The sequence below is a fragment of the Sorghum bicolor genome, chromosome 7, assembly GCF_000003195.3.
Source record: "Sorghum bicolor cultivar BTx623 chromosome 7, Sorghum_bicolor_NCBIv3, whole genome shotgun sequence".
In the NCBI taxonomy this organism is placed as follows: Eukaryota; Viridiplantae; Streptophyta; class Magnoliopsida; order Poales; family Poaceae; genus Sorghum; species Sorghum bicolor.
The window spans coordinates 61,798,461-61,815,810 of NC_012876.2; the positions used below are offsets into that span (position 1 = coordinate 61,798,461).

Consider the following 17,350-nt stretch of genomic DNA (forward strand, 5'->3'; position numbering starts at 1 on the left):
GTATGGAAAAGAAACCGTGCACACAAATTTTGTTGAAAATATTATATCTCCCTCCTCCCCTCCCCCAAAAATATGTAATTAGGGCAAACTACTGAATAAAACCAGCTTCAAAAGATATGAAATAAGTACCACTGAATTTGTCATATAATATAGTTTTGTAATACACATTTCCTTGGTGTAAATATCAATGGTTATTTATAAATTCAATTAAACTCTTCATAACCTGATTAAGTGGGTGTTTGGTGGGGGTGATAAAATTTAACAGGCTAGCATTTTCGTTTTATTTGATAACTAGTGTCCAATTATGAACTAATTAGGCTCAACAGATTCGTCTCGTAAATTATCCTCTAACTGTTGTTTTAGTTTTGTAAATAGTATATATTTAGTATTTAATGTACGTGCTTAAACATTCAATGTTATGAGTGATAAAAAAACCAAGCCTAAACAAACAGGGCCTAAATAGAGCTAGAATTGTTTTTTTTTTTGGTTAGAACGGACAACGGAGGCAGCAGGACTGTCTGCACGGTACCATCATCCACACCCATCCTTAGTTCCGTACTAGTTAGCAGAGCTTAAATAAGCTTATCTCTCTCAAACACACACACGCGCTCATCAAAAGATGAAAGTCCTCTTGGTCATCAAAAGATGAACTTGAGACTAGAAATGGGGGAAAAAAAATCAGTCTGGCCTAGCCTCTGTGCTGTGGCCTGTGCGTGTGCATAAAAAAGGTTTTTTTTTATCAGTGCATTAAAAAAAAAAGGTTTTGCGCCTTGCTCAACCTGTCCCTGGAACTGGAACTCCGCTCTCTCTGCCCCCACCGCTATCGAAAGCGACGCCTCACCTCAACACGTGTGGGCCCGCCCGCGGCCACTGGGTGGGCGGGCCCACGCTTCCTTTCCACGCAGCTTTTCCACAGCACAGTCGCCTTCTGTCCTCGCCGTCGCCGTCGCAGGAGCAGGAGCAGGGGCAGGGGCAGGGGCGTGCGCTGCTCATCAGGCAGGCTCTTCCTCTCCTTTTTTAGAGAGAGAGAGAGAGAGAGAGGGAGAGAGAGCGCGAGCGCGCGCAGAGGAGAGAGAAGCACACCACGCCGCGCACGCACCAGCAGCCACGACCACGACTCCACGAGGAGGGAGGAGGAAGGACACCGTCGCCTCCTGTCCTGGTTGGTTCGTCTCGTCAGTCCACAGTCGTCACCGCCTCCCGCAGCCAACCGGCGGGCATTCCTGTCCTGGATGCGACAAGGCCAAGGTAGCGGAAAGCCCTCCGGCTCTTTTCAAGGGTCGTAGGCCGCGCACGCCCTGCAGCAGCAGCAGCTGCTGCCGCCGCCTCGGGGCGCGTGTCGAGAGGAGGAAGAAGAAGAAGAAGAAGAAGAAGAAGAAGAAGAAGAAGAAGAAGAAGAAGAAGAAGAAGAAGAAGAAGAAGAAGAAGAAGAAGAAGAAACAAGGATCGCCTTCTTCTTCTTAACCACCACCACCGCCGCCGCCGCCACCAAGTGCTCAGTAGCAGAGCAAGGAGGGGGATCAGCGTCGCGAGATTCGGCACTCAGGAGGTCTGTGCTGCTTCTCCTCCCTCCCCCATCATCGCCTCCTCGTCTCTAGATTGATTCCTCCGTCGCATCTTCTTGCTCTGGTCTTCGATCATTGAATGCAAGCGTCGCCGAAATTTATTGCGGTGTTGTTGGTTGGGGGCCGTCAGCGATTTCGATTTCCTCTGTCTCTGTCTCTCTTTGATTCCTCCTCTGCCTGAAGAGTGGGTGATTGCTTTTAGTTCTTGCCCGGATTGTCTCTTCACTCTCCTTGATTGCTGAGCTCGGTGCAACCTCTCTAAAGCTCATCTCATCGCCACAAGCTTTTGCCCAAGATTTGGTTCAGAGTTTTCAGTTCTCTCGTCTCGCCATGTGCCAATGTCCGTGCACTGTAATTTTGTTTCCTCCTCCTTTCAGGAACAACTGACGCCGATTTCTAGAACGCACGAGATGGGGGCGAGCATCCGACTTGGCTGGTCCTCGTCGGATCCGCTCGTACTCATGGTATCCCTTTCCGGACCCAATTGAATGCCCTCGCAACGAACAACGCCGTCCTTTACTCATTGTAGCCACCGTTTCTAGGACACCTCTTTATGCCCTGCTTTACTCCTTTCAGCATTCAGCTAGTGTAATGCTTCGTACGGCGCTGCTGCTCGTGGCTTCAGCTTCACTACCATCATCCCCTTTTGCGCTGGTTCCATCTGCTCTGCCTTTTTTGTTGGTTTCATTCACAAGTTTGTTTGCTTTCTTATGTTATTATAGTATGAAAAAAGAGGTGAAATCTGTTTTCAGCTATTTGTTCTGCCTGAATTTGTTGCTCCATTTGGAGACAAATGCAATTCCTTTTCCCCCTCTTTGTTATGTCCCAACAAAAACAGTTTGGGCTACAGACATGTACATGTTCATTTGGATTTGCTGCTCTGGTTGTAAAGCCGCAGCCTTTATTTCCATTAGGTAGTTGGAGAGATTCACTTTTGCCACGGCTAGCCTAACAGGTTGTCCACCGTTACCTCATCATCATTGTTCTCTTGACTGACTCCACTGCTTATAATGCCCCATCCTGGTATGGCTGTATATGACCAGGAGTATATGAGAGTGGAGTGATCACGGTTCTGAACCAGCCTCAACACTGCATGTGCAGGTAAATGTGCGTTAGGAGCTACAGCAGCAATGGCATCGCTGGTACCCGGGGTCCTCCTGAAGCTGCTCCAGCACATGAACAGCGACGTCAAGGTGGGCGGCGAGCACCGGTCGTCCCTGCTCCAGGTCGTCAGCATCGTCCCGGCCCTCGCGGGGAGCGACCTCTTCACCAACCAGGGGTTCTACCTCAAGGTGTCTGACTCGTCGCACGCGACCTACGTGTCCCTGCCCGACGAGCAGCACGACCTCATCTTGAGCGACACCATCCAGCTGGGGCAGTTCATCCACGTCGACCGTCTCGAGGCGGCCACTCCCGTGCCCATCCTCAGGGGAGTCAGGCCGGTTCCAGGCCGGCATGCCTGCGTCGGCAACCCGGAGGATCTTGTGGTGACTAGCTCCTCTAGCTTTCTTGGCAGCGGCAGCAAGGCACAACCGTCCGTCAATGGTGGTGGTTCGAAGGATGCTGCCGGTGCTTTGTCGCTGGAGAAAGAGCAGAGCAAGTTGGAGAAGATCAATGCTTCTGTCAAGAGCAATGGAACAGACAGTAAGAAACCCCAGCTCACCAAGTCAAATTCTAACCTCTCAAAACAGGCACTCAATGGACTTTTGGACAAGAAGGACGTAGTTAGCTCAAAGGCAAAATCAACCAGCGCTAGGTCGACGCCTTCATCTCCGACCAGTGTCCATTCTCTGCCTGCGTCATTTGATAAACTCTCGAATGACATAAAACAGAGAGTAAAAACCAAAGGAGCAGAGAAATCGTCGCCGTCAAGGCTGTCCTTGTTGGAAAAGGCTGCTTCTGTTTTGAAGGCTACTACGGCAGGGAGGAAGTCCTCTGTGGGTAACTCAATTAGTAACACCTTATTGAGCTTTGAATCTGGGCCGAAGGCCTTGAGAAGAAGCTGGGAAGGGAAAGCAGATACAAAGGACAAAGGAAATTCAGATTCAAAGCCTGCCAAAGCCGAAAAGAAGTCTGAGAATCGAAGCTCTTCGGTATGTATCAGCAATGCTTGTCATATATGGGTATATATATAAATGTGATGCCTTAGCACTTGTCAAGTTTTCATCAGTGTAGGATCAACAATGTGGTGTGTTAATATCTGTGAAGCTTTCATCGATATAGGATCTATAACTCAAGAACCTGAACACATGTGTTTCTTTTTAGGAACATGTAGACTATAGTATTGCTTCAGCCCATCAGTGATCCTATTATTACCCATGACCGTGAAGTTTGTTTGGTAAATAATCTTTGTTGATTCTTCCATGTTCAGACCCCCAGACGAAAACCACTAGCAGAAGAGAAGCCATTGCATAAGGATGACAGTAAGATTCTGACTCCACCCAGGAAGAGCTCAGCAAGTGCTCCTGCAGACGATTCTGACAAAGTTGTGAATAAGATTTCTTCTCCTATAAGGAGGACGTCAGGGGTTTTAAATAACCCGAATACCACAAATCTAGTTAAGGTTGCTGCAAGTAGCAGGAAATTGACAGATGCTAGCGCTTCATGGACAACGCTTCCTCCATCACTTGCTAAACTAGGAAAGGTATTTGCCAGCTGAGCCCCTGTGTTGCTGTTGGCATTTTATGCATATACATTATATCAAAGAAAATAGTGCCTAGGGATAATTGTTTTACCCAAAAAGAAGGGGAGTATAGTATATCAGTTTAGCCCATGGTAAGGGAATGCTTCCAGTTATTGACTTGGTGCTTAATGAGATGTTTATTGTCATAGGAGCTTCTGAAGTACAGGGATGCAGCACAAATGGCTGCTGTTGAAGCCATGCAAGAAGCCTCTGCGGCAGAGAGCCTTCTTCGATGTTTAAGGTAATTTTTCCAAGCACATAACTTGTATGATCTTGCTAGTACAGAATTTATCTGTAGTTTAAGGCATCTGAAATTGCCACCATTTGAAGACTTTATGCTCATAGATGCACTCTATAGTAATTATAAAAATGAAGAAAAAAACATATCAATTTTGTAAAAATTCTTGTGATTTTCCACCAGGTTCTTCTTAGTAATAATCACGGCCAGTTGCCCACTGTTGAGCATTACATACCCATTGACTTGCTATTTGGTTAAACATGCTCTTGAAAGGTTTTCATTATCCATCCAATTTTGAACATGCCAATCCAAATCTACGAAAATCATATATCTATGCTTCACATGGCTTCTACTAGACAACATTTCGGATAATGGTTGGTTCTTTTGTTGTCTATTTGAATTCTCACATGGCTCCTAACATATTTTTTGCCGATAATTTGCTGGCATGACATTTCAAATATCATTGCTCTAGCTGTCATGCATGACTCAATGATGCTATCACCTACTCCTATCTTTGTTTGGTCTCCCTTTGACCTGGCATGGACTTGCCATTACATTTGCACATGTTTAGAGTTCAGACTTCACAATGCCATTGTGTTCCTTTGCTCTACCGACAGTCTGAAGTGAACACTTTTACTGAATGGCTGAACCCTGTTAGCCCATGCTAGGCATGGATGGCCAGCCAGCTCTTTTTGTCGAAATGTTGCCAAGCAGGGAGTGATCCTATCTGTACACTGTACTTGGCACCGCACTATTATTGTCCTATTGTATTAACAATAGTATGAAACTGGTTAGGGAAAAAAAAAGCAACATGAAACCAACCGTTCTTACTGTGCTCCCTATCCTGACCAACAGCAATTGACAATCTGAAAATCTTATCAAAATGTGAAATTTACTCCTGTATGTATGTTACAGTAGTTGTCCAAGAACTGCAATGCAAAATTCTATGATCCTGAAGCTTCGTGAATGTGGTTTTACTTTGCTTACTCACTGTCAGAAGCATTGATGCAATTTGAGCTTGGTCTGACCGTTGTATTGCTCTGATCAGCTCGTACGCGGAGGTGAGCTCGTCGGCGGAGGAGCAGAACCCACAGCAGGCCGTTGAGCAGTTCCTCGCTCTGCATGGAGCTCTCTCCCGAGCCACCATCGTTACGGAGTCTCTAACCAAGGCCACGGCCACGGCCTCCACCGCAACTTCACCAGATCAATCAGCAGCCAGCGACGCATCAACCGCCGACGAGGAAACCCTGGCCGTCGCGGCGGAGCGCCGCCGCCGGGCAGCCTCCTGGGTCGGTGCCGGGCTCGCCACCGATCTCTCCGCCTTCTCCCTCTACAACCTCAAACCCGCCCCTGCCAGTGCCATCTCCCCGCTGGCCGTCGTGCTCGTGGACGAGTCAGCCAAGCCAGCGGCGAAGGCATCGCCGCCCGCGAAGTCGCGGCTGTCCCCGGCGAAGGGGAGGCTGAGGGCTGGTTCCGCTGCCGCCGCGGCCGCGGCCGCCGCCGCTGCGGCGGCTGCAGTGCCTCCGCCTGAGTGGGAGCGGGGAGGCGGCGCGGAGGAGCGGGGCGAGCTAGCGCGGCGGCTCGGGGAGGAAGCGCGGGGATGGTTCCTGGCGTTCGTGGAGCGGTTCCTGGATGCGGACGTGGCGGCGGCCGCGCCGTGGGACCGCGACCGCGCGGCGAGGATGCTTCCGCAGCTGAAGCGCGTCAACGACTGGCTGAGCGAGATCGGGAAGCCGGCGGAGATGGCGCCGCATCCGCCCCCGGAAGCGGACGGCGAGGCCGCGGCACCCACTGCGAACGGCGGCGCGGCCAGCGGCGTGCCGGAGGAGACGATAGAGCGGCTGAGGAAGAAGATCTACGAGTACCTCCTCACCAACGTGGACTCTGCTGCCGCCGTGCTCGGCGGCGGCGAGGTGGCGCCGGCACCGGTGGCGAACGGGAAGAAGGGGTGACGGTGGTGACATGAGGAAGGGTTAATTGGGCCGTTAACTTGGCCAAATTATGGGCCGGTCTGGATTCAAATGTAAAAATGGGCTGGATTGAGATTGTAGTGGTTGTTTTGGTACTCCCCCCCCCCCCCCTGGTGTTTCCTTACAGAAAAGAAAAATGGGTGGGCCTGATTGGATCCATATAAACATCAAAGGCTAATTGTATAAAGGGGAATATATATATATATCATGGTATGCCTAGTAAACCTCTTCTAGTAGTTAGCTACTAAGGCCTTGTTTAGTTCCTTAAAAATTTTGCAAAATTTTTCAGATTCTTCGTCATATCAAATCTTTAGACGTATGTATAAAGTATTAAATATAGATGAAAATAAAAACTAATTGCACAGTTTGGTCGGAATTGACGAAACGAATTTTTTGAGCCTAGTTAGTCCATAATTGGACAATATTTGTCAAATACAAACGAAAGTGCTACTATTCTTATTTTGCAAAATTTTTTGGAAGTAAACAAGGCCTAATAGTTAGCTCTTTTGGATCTAAACAAGTATAGTTAATAACCTAACTGATTATCATTTTGGTCCCTCTGTTTCGCCGGTGCAACTCCCCTCTGCCAGCATCTAGTGGCATCTATGGCTTGCTTGTGTTATATTGCATCAGCTACACCCTGTTTTGCTTGCCACCCTCATCGTGGATGCTCTAGAAGCTGGTGAGCATGTCTCTCCTCTTGCTGGCATGGATCTATTTGGGGATGGTGTCACCGGCTTGGACCCCGTCACCTTATCTCAATGGCGAAGCTAGAACAAATTAGAGGAGGGTGCACTTAGCTTGTGGGTGCATAGACATCTTTCATAAGGTACATATGTGTGAAATTTTAAACATAATCATAGTTTTTTCAATTTTAGGGGTGTTTTGCACTCCATAATCTACATGTAGCTCCGCCTTGGCCTATCTAGCAACTGTAGCATCGACATGGATTTCATACCCTAGTTGCAGAACAACGCTATAGATCGTGGCGTTCTTCCACGCCCTGGTGATTCTAGCTACTTCATGGATTCGATGTCAACTTTGAGGCCATCAAGTTCCTAAACATGCATTTGTAACATGACTTGACGTGGTTTCTGGTTAAGTACGCAGCACTAATGAACATACTAATCAGTAATTAACTTATAACATGATGAGATTGATGACAAACGTGCCATATACTGATATACATTAGAGTTCATATAGTATACACAAAACCATGATTGAGGACCACTTCGGTCTGTCCTATACAAAAGCAGCAACAAAATACTCCCTCTGTATAGGATTTAGAAGTCGTTTTGGATAAAATTTGGGTCAAACATTGGAAATATAAATCATTAATAACTTTTAAATTACTGAGTTTACAAATGTGAAAATTATATAAATAGATTTGTCTTAAAAAGTACTTTCATAAAAGTATACATATATTATTTTTCCTAAATATTTTTATAAAAATAAGAGGTCAAAGTTGTTTTTAGAGACCGTGTCGCTGTCCTAAACGACTTCTAAATCCTATACTGAGGGAGTATATTGGTCATCAGTTTCAAAGCCTATCCTATAGTAAAGCGTCAACAACTATCAATTGTCAACTGCAGAAGACCATTTCAATCTACACTGTCCAAAAGGATCAACACATCATGGACAAAAGCCTTAATAATCCTCAAGCTTAGATGATGAGCACTTCCATAGTTTCATGTGCAAAAAGGTCACCAAAACACACTTTTAGAAATCTGACTATTACCATCTTGGTCACACAACGCATACCCTTTCAATTAGGACTGGTTTTATTACCTTCAGGTGAGGGTAATGAGTAAGAGTCATCACCTCAAAGGTCAATTGGATGTGCATAACCAGATATGTCATTAAGCCCTCCACTATCATCACCATCATCACAAACCTTACCATCATCCAAGCATATTTCTTGATCTGTGACAAGAGAACCACTAGCATTACTACCGTGGAAGAGCTCTTCGTTCCATCTCATGAAAGAATTTGTGGCAAACACAAGCGACAATGTCACCCAGGGTAAAACTTTTTTACCACCCAACATTTGAAGGAATAAGGAGAGGATGGCTGAGTGGTGGAGAAATATCTAAACAGAAGAGGCGTCGTGGTTTCACTATCGCGCCACTCATATGTGTATGCATGCCAAAATTGCGCGTCTTTGTTAGGATCAAAAGGACAGTATATCACTCTTGTTGTTGTTGTTGTTGTTGTTGTTGTTGTTGTGCCGAAGTCATGGTAAATGATTCATTCACCAGACTTTTTGATAAGGAAGTGCTTTAGAAAGCGTCCAGGTTGCGACTAAGATTGTTTGACACCCTAAGAGCTTAGGGTAGTAAACCAAACCTTTAGAAAGCGTCCAGGTTGCGACTAAGATTGTTTGGCACCCTAAGCTAGGGTAGTAAACCAAACACGTACGTAACTTACTTTGGCATGCCTAACATGCAGCACAATATAACGTCCCGTCTCTTCGAGACCCGACCTGCTTGCATCTAACAGCTTTTCTACGACATGGACTGCCTCCACAGGGCCAACACTAGTCTTTTCTACACACTTTGTCCTCACTCGTGCACACCCGGCACCCGAAAAGAACTTTCTGGTTGGTCACCTATCCCGAAATTGCTCCAGGCTAAGCACGCTTAACCTTAGAGTTCTTTAGAGATAGGTTTCAGGAAAAAACTTGTAACTTATTGGTATGAGTATTTTATTAATACTATTAAGCCCTGGGCCGGGATTACACAGAACAACTTCTGTTTAGGAATCAATAAATCCTTAATTGGTTCAAAACTAGGCTTCATCTCTTTTTAGAATGCATATTATACCAAATTGTAATTTTACCTTCTTATTAAAATATGCCGACAATGGTCCGGGAAACCTCATTAATATATATCTTTTGTGTACTTCATCAGATTCATCAATGAATTTACATGTAAGGGATTTGATGAATGGATCCTGAATTGTGCTTAGATTTATGCAAATCAATGTGTAAATGTATTAATACTCATCTAGTAAAGAAGGAATAATTGCATCAAAAGCATTCAACATTCTATACCTGCACATAGGAAGAAAAAACATCGGGTGCAACGAGAATTTACACAGATAGAGATATGCGAAGACGACATAATACATGATGCAAGATTGTGAACTATACATACTGTAGCCGGTGAGGTCAGTTAAGTCTCTTGTGGTGCAATTGTAGAAGCTGCCCATTCCAGATTCTTTGAATAACCACACAAACGGCTATAGTTAAGAATATTATTCTTTTAGCGATACATAACGTGTATGTATCGGTGTATGTCAATGAGGTGCTCGTGAGGACTACAATATTTAGTTTCAAGGTCTATCGGACGTGTGTACGTATTTATAGCAGTGAGTATGACTAATCATGAAAATGAGTATCCTGCAATCATCTACGTTTACTAATGCAAGATTAGCATTGCCACGCATGGTCAAGGGTTCGTCCTGTTGTAAATTCATAATTGCATTGGAATAATTAAGTATGATTTTTAGGGAAATAATTAAGTATTGATTTGGATATAATTAATAACTGCAAAACAAATGGCTCCGTGCATTGATTTGGTATATGAATAAAAATATATAAAAAAAACAAATATTACAGAACGTGGTTTCACACTATAGGAAGTGCTTGACCAGTTTTTCATGATCATTTCTAAGAAAAAATTGCACGTCTGCATTATATTCATGATTCTAACCACTACTTATCCACAAATCACCGTGTTATCATTTTTAGTTTCGATGCTAACTTTTTTTGACCGAAGTCAACAAGGAAACCCAGCCTATTTTTTTATTTTTTTGATAATGTAGACCTGTTTAAATTCGCTCTCACAGAAGTCGAACCCAGATCTGCTGGTGCTACTCACGTGCTCTAACCACTAGGCTAGGCTCTTTCGCGGTTTGGATGCTAGTAATTGGTGTGGCCCAAAAGAACATTTTTTTACATACATCCATACGCGCTGTAATATGAGGGATGAAATCAATCCATGCAATGCAAAACGTTGCTTAAAACCTTTTTTTTTTATAAAACGTGTTTCTACAGCAACTGAAATGTATTTTTAACTTTTTACCCCTTCATCTTATGACAAAATGTGATTTTTATTATGGTTGACAAAATTCCCCATTTTTCTTGTTTCATGTCACAGTTTCACACACGTGATCCACACTCCACATCAAATTTATTTTCCAACAAATAATTTCCTATATAAATCTCCCGAGTCTCTAGGATTCTCCACGCTCCATTTTCATCCAAAATTGAGTTACACGAATCTCCAAGTCTGAGAAAAAGAGACCAAGAAAAAAAAAGTTTCTCTCCAATCATCCTTCTCTTCTCTTTTTGTTTGGAGACTGAAATCGCAGGTCATATGCTCCTCTTTGCATGATTCCAGTTTTTCGTCACAAGCAAATTTGGATCTAATCATTTTTTGTGGTTCCTTCGAATCCTAATTTTTACCTCAAATTGTTATCTACTTCCTCGAGAATTTCTGTTCGTCATCCTCTTCATCTTTCGCAGCTTAATGTGGAGCAACGTATTTCCGTGCAGGCGTTTCCTTTGATGAGATTCTTGTTGGCAATAACATGAACAAGGATAAGACACCGATCGCAGGCGGCGGCGGCGGCAATGCAGGAGGAGGAGGAGGAGGAGGAGGCGGCTGCGCTGGCAATGGCCCGGAGATGCAATCCTCGTCCGACGCGGCGGCGCCTTCGCCGACTCCTCACACGGAGTGCGACATCAGCAGCATGCCGGACTCCCCAATGCGCAAGCCCGGCCACCGGCGCGCGCTCTCAGAGATCATCGGCCTCCCCGAGGACCTGGACCTCGGCGCCCCCGGCGCCGGCGACGCGCCCGGGCTGTCGGACGAGAACGAGGAGGAGCTCTTCTCCATGTTCCTCGACGTGGATAAGCTGAATTCGCGGTGCGGGGCGTCGGTGTCGGAGTCATCGTGCGCCATGGCCGCCGGGGGTCGGGGAGAGGCAACGGAGACGTCTGCGGCAGGGCAGGGGCAGAGGCATCATCACAGGCACTCGATGGACGCCGCGAGCTCCATCAACGCAGAGCATCTGTTTGGGACAACGGCGATGGAGGGGGCGTCGCCGGCAGAGGTGAAGAAGGCAATGTCCGCCGCAAAGCTTGCCGAGCTAGCGCTCATCGATCCAAAGAAGGCAAAAAGGTATTGTTTTTGTGGATCTCTTTTGTTTGTTCCTTATGAAGTTCACCTGTTAGATCATGTTTCATTCATCTGAATGTGTTCTCCATCAAATAAAAATGAACTTTTGTTAGTATATTATTTCGTACCAAGTAGATGAATTTGGTGCTTTCTTGGGCAGAGATCATTTTGGTGCTTTTTTGGGCAGAGATCCTTAATCATTCTGTTTCGAGTTGTTACGTGATGGGTCATGGGTCTGTAAGAATTGATGCAATGCAGATGGCATGAAAGACAACTACACAAGTAGTCGTTGGAGGGAAGGAGAAAATTATTTGTCAGGAACTGTAGAGGGGAATTCTCTTGTCGTTTCACTATTTTCCAGGAACTGTAGTGAGGAATTCTCTTGTTGATTCACTGTTCTGACAACCCTCCTAACTAAGAATAGTGAAATGTATGACAATTGTTAAGTTATAAGGAGAAGAAGATATATGGCAGGGAAGCCATATTAATAATAATTAATAAATGAATAAATAAATTAAGAAGAAGAAGAAGAAGAAGAAGAAGAAGAAGAAGAAGAAGAAGAAGAAGAAGAAGAAGAAGATCCAGTGCCAAGCTGGGCTCGAATCAGGGTTGGCTCGGGCGCAATAGACTACTAACCAAACACGCGACTAGGCTACTGACCAAACAAGCTAGCGCTTGCTCTGGTGGAGGCTATGCACCTTAACACCTAAGAGAATTTTCTTTTCTATACATATGCTGAATTTTTTGTGCTAGTAAATAGTAGAGCTGGTATACACGGGGTGAAACTTCAGATTAGTTTTTTTTCAGGGATCATACGGGGTGAAACTTCAAAGTTTTGTTTTTCGGGGATCATGTTGCAGTGGATACTTTATAATATAGTAGCATGTTCTGTTGATGGATAATTCTGTTCTGGTGTTTTATTCTGTATAATTTGGTATAGATATGGAAAGGATACCGTCTTTTTGTCATGAAACAAACCTAACAGCGATGCGTTTTTTCAGAACTAGTTATAGTCCAAAGGAAATTGTATATTGCATTCCTGCACTTCTACCACAAGTGCAAACTTACCAGTGGCAGAATCTAACAGTATTTACATTCTTTGTTTCTTTCTTATTCTGAAGAATCACATTTCTTATGTGGAGTAAAATAAAAAATTGAAGTCTGTACCTAAATTTGTCCTCTTAGTTGTGATGTAGCTACTTTTAGAGTGCCTATTATTATCAAGGAAAACAATGAAAGGATGGAATATACTTTGAAAACTGTCATAGCACAGCAGCGTATTCATGTGCCTGTACCATGAACAGGGTGTAGATCCCTAATAATATCACTATTATCATGCCTTATACATATACATTTTGTTTTTCTCTTTCTTTTCCCTCTTTGTGGTGGCCCATGTTGAATTTCAACTCTAGCCTATCAAATTTGCTTGGGAATAAAAGACTCTTTTTGTTGTTGTTATAATCCTTGCATATTGTCATTTTCTTGAGAAAATAGTGCACAATCAGAAATAAATCTGCAATGATAATGAGAACAGAAGGACTCACTTTGGTTGAAACCAAATCTTTTCTAAAAACTAATTTAGTCTTTTTTTTTGAGAAATGCTTAATTGTCTATTCTGATTATTGCTTGGTGAATCATGTGATAGGATTATAAATAATAGACAGTCAGCAGCAAGATCAAAAGAAAGGAAGATGAGGTACATTGCTGAACTTGAGCGGAAGGTGCAGTTCATGCAGAGAGAAGCCACAGCATTGGCAACCCAGCTGGCATTGCTACAGGTGCGAACGCTTCTTCTCTGTTGGTGATGTCCTGTAAAATTCCATTTTTTGTTACTACTGCTTATTACTATTCTTTTTTTTGACTAATTATCAATCATTTGTTACTACTCTGTTCTAAACTAATTTTCAGTTGTTTGTTACTACATTTTTAATAATTATGATGTTAGTTAAGACAGTCATCCAGGATGTTTCCAAAACATTGCACTTGGGATATGATGTATTATTGCTATTGGCCATAGATTTGTTGGAGAGGAGGGGTAGTACGAACAATATTGTGAACAATAATTGCAGGAGAGGGAGAGAGCAACAACAGCTAGGAGATAGGGATTTCCTCTCTGTCCTAATTGATTACAAATGGTACACGGAGCCTCTATTTCTAGGAGGAGGTTCGATTTGATGGCTAAACAACCTATAGATGGGATCTTATAATCATGATTCATCTTGCTTACATGAGATAGACTTTATAATAATGACTTGGACTTGATGGGAAACCTATATCTTATCCTATATTCAAACAGACAGGCCGGCCTGCTGGCCCATTTGAGCTAGGCTAGCCTGGTCTATGTTCTAATCCATCTGAGCATATACTTGTATGACTGTAGCAGGATCCAACAATCTTTCCCTATCTAGTTTCTTTGAAGCAGCCAAGGCTTTTTTTTTTCCTTTTGTATTCTTCTGAGTTCGTGTTAATTTCTCATTGCTATAGCTAATCATTCCCCCTTCCTATATATGCTAATACAAACAGAGAGACACAGCTGGGCTGACTGTCGAGAACAGCGAACTGAAGATACGTCTGCAGAGCACAGAGCAACAAGTCCACCTACAAGATGGTAATCAAAGCTCAACACATCACACTAATTGCTTTGCTAGTCTCTACGCCTTTTCTATTTCATTCTGCCAAATCGCAGCAATGCTTAGATTTTGTTCTGGGCGAAAATTCTGTTGCAGCTCTGAACGAGGCCCTGAAATCGGAGCTGCAGCGGCTGAAGGTGGCGACAGGCCAGATGGGCAACCAGATGATGATGAACTTCGCCGGACCGCCGCACGCGTTCGGCGGTGGGAATCAGCAGGTCTTCCACCACCCCAGCCAAGCAATGCCGCCGTTCCTGGCGATGCAGCAGCAGCAGCAGCAGCACCCGAACCAGCCGTTGCACCCTCTGCAGACCCAGCAGCAGCTGCAGCAGGCGGCGCTCAGCCTGAACATGAAAGGGCCGGCTGCGGTGGCTCCTCCCGGCCAGTGGCAGTGGGGTGGTGGTGATGCGTGGTCGGAGAGCAGCAGCAGCTGATGATCCGGCCGGCGGCGACGGAGGCTAGCTGCATTGCGTGCTGTTGTCTTGGAAGAGGTTGGGGGTGTATGTCATGTCTGGATGATTGAGGATATACTGTATATTCGGTAAAAGAAGCGATACATATATATGTCTGAAAGGCGTAGATATAAATTTTGTTGGCTTTTCATCTTGCTTAAGCCTTAAAGGATGTTATACCCAGGTTATGTGTGGATGAAAACGATGGTTGCAGAAAGAAAACCCTTGTATTCCTGTGTAGTTTATACTCCCTCCATTAAGTCATTTCAATAATCTTAGAAAGTCAAAATATTTTAAGTTTGACTAAAATTATAGAAAAAAAATACAAAGTTTTGTGGCATCAAATAGATATACTATAAAAATATAATTAATAAAAAACTTAATGATACTTAGTTGGTATTGTAAATGTTATTATCCTACTATATAAATTTGGTCAAACTTAAAATGTTTTGACTCTCCAAAATTCTTACAATGACTTATAATTTGGGATAGAGGGAGTACTTTGATCTCCTATTTTGAAATGGTGCACCTGGTGATCTGTATGATGTGGTTAGATAAGAAGAATTTTTTTCCTCTAGAGTTGATTTCCTTTTGTTCAGATAAAAATTCAAAATCTTTGCATAGTTGATGGTCGGATGACTTGATGGCCCTGTTTGGTTCTCCTTGCTAAATTTTAGCTAGCTCAACTTTAGTCACTTTAGTAGCTAAGGTTCCAAACACATTGACTAAAAAAAGCTAAAATAGTTTAGATCCCTTAAGTCACTCAATTTAGCAAGAAAACCAAAGAGACCCGATGAGGATGAATCTAGGGTGCGTTTGTGAGGGTGTACCAGCCCAGCCTGGCTAGCCCATCAGACCCAGGCCCAGCCAAGCCAGGCTTGTTTGGAGCAAGTGCTGTTGTTTGTGTCATTGTATGAAACTAGCCTGGCCCAAAGTAGCTGGTGTTTGTGTAGCAGTTGGGAGCCAGGCTAACAGGACAACTACCTCAACTACCTTATGGAGATTGTGTTTGGCACATATGAAACTCGGCCAGGCCCATGATCAGAATACAACAATTCACATGTTTTGAACTGAATTTTGCAAAGATGCAGCAAAATAAACATAACACACACAGAAATCCTCCTTGTTACAACGTTTAAATTGGGCCTCAGTTTTAACATCATTGCCCATTCGAATTAATTTAGTTCAGCATACAATACTTAATCTGAAAGCTAGAAAAGCTGCAGGACCTACTTATTTGCAGGACAAGTGCAACAAGATTTAGATACATACATAACCATGGCCACCAAGAGCACAATTAGAGATATAGCTATAGGAAGAAAGATGTTCATTGTACCAACAACTTGCTTGGGCTCAGTGATGCCTTGTTGTTTGGGAAAGAGATTGGTTTCCATGGCATCTTCATCACAGCCCAGGTACTCTAAGAAAGAGGCTACTGCCTCTTCCTTTGTTGGAAACCCCTGGTAGCAGTTCTTCTTAAAACCAGCAACCTGTGCATTGCAGTCAGCCCAGTCTGCATACACTCCAGGCTTGTATCCCTTGTACACAACATACCAAGTCATGTTCCTTCAAAAAAACCCGAACATCAATTTAGATTTCAATTCTGCTAGTCTTTGAAATGGAACTGAATAAGCCTCAGTCATAAAGAACCAAATTGAAACAACTATGACTGCGGCATTGAAGAACTTCAGTTTGGTTTGAACCAAATGGAAGTTCTTCCATGCCGCAACCATTTGTTGCTTCATTACTACATCATGTGACATCATAGGCTAGGACATAAGCACATAAAGGGGGGGCCTCAGACCTTATTGACTTTGCACAATTTATTCTTAAGACAATCTTCACTGGTGGCAACTTTGTGGATCCCAAAGAACTGTTTCATGAGTACCATGGGGCCATGAGATACATCCATCCTCAGCCATCAGGTGGTAAGACCAAGACCTGTTGCATTGGGGATGGATGTATCCCATGTCCTGATGATAACCATGAGTGAATGCTAGCCTTACAGGTGTAAAGCCACCTCAGATTGTTATGTATGTCATCATAGGCCAAATGTAAAGCCACCTCAGTAATCATTGGTAGCTGTAATGGAAAATCCAAACATTTGTGGCACCCATGGCATCTGGAGGACCATAAACTTCTAGCCATCACCTTGAGTCATAGACCCAATTGTTGCTGAGTAAAGTTTATGGTTCCTTCAGATGTGATGAATGACACAACAAAAACAGGAAACCCATATCATAAATTTTTGTCATCATCGGCCAAGAAGAAACCAAAAAGCTTCATAGTACACAGGAAACATGAAAGACAAAACCAGTGTAGACAAATAACAGTGTAGACAGAATTCAAGCATGAAATAAACAACAGCCAACAGAGGCTGCTTAAAGTATGTTACAAATACTAGTTCTGGCCAATTAACTAAGGGCTCAAATGCTGCCCACACTCCCAACTAAACTGAACCACCAAAAGGTTAGGTGTTAGTAGAACCACCCTGCACAAAAGCCTAACAAGTACCCTGTACTCCAAAAGAAAGGGAGAGTGGGGGGGGGGGGGGTGGAAGAACTATACATCTCAACAGTCAACCCCCACATGGACATGCACCCATTGATGTCCAACTACAAGAAGTAGT

At 44.0% G+C, this 17,350-nt stretch overlaps 2 protein-coding genes across 3 annotated transcripts; both read left to right on the forward strand.

Annotated features, from left to right (window-relative positions):
• LOC8060907 (mucin-19) lies at positions 923 to 6,696 on the forward strand. 2 transcript variants are annotated; one of them, XM_021465049.1, is made up of 6 exons: positions 923 to 1,549; positions 1,943 to 2,029; positions 2,667 to 3,658; positions 3,937 to 4,209; positions 4,398 to 4,489; positions 5,535 to 6,696. In XM_021465049.1, exons 3-6 carry the CDS (start codon positions 2,696 to 2,698, stop codon positions 6,436 to 6,438), a joined length of 2,232 nt encoding a protein of 743 aa, XP_021320724.1. In that variant the 5' UTR covers positions 923 to 1,549; positions 1,943 to 2,029; positions 2,667 to 2,695; the 3' UTR covers positions 6,439 to 6,696. The 2 variants fall into 2 exon arrangements, with proteins under 2 accessions (XP_021320724.1, XP_002444655.1); XM_002444610.2 differs by lacking the exon at positions 1,943 to 2,029 and having other exon boundaries at positions 924 to 1,549.
• Positions 10,715 to 14,961, forward strand: LOC8060908 (transcription factor RF2a). Its single transcript, XM_002444611.2, has 5 exons — positions 10,715 to 10,830; positions 11,015 to 11,642; positions 13,285 to 13,417; positions 14,163 to 14,247; positions 14,366 to 14,961. Exons 2-5 carry the CDS (start codon positions 11,050 to 11,052, stop codon positions 14,701 to 14,703), a joined length of 1,149 nt encoding a protein of 382 aa, XP_002444656.1. The 5' UTR covers positions 10,715 to 10,830; positions 11,015 to 11,049; the 3' UTR covers positions 14,704 to 14,961.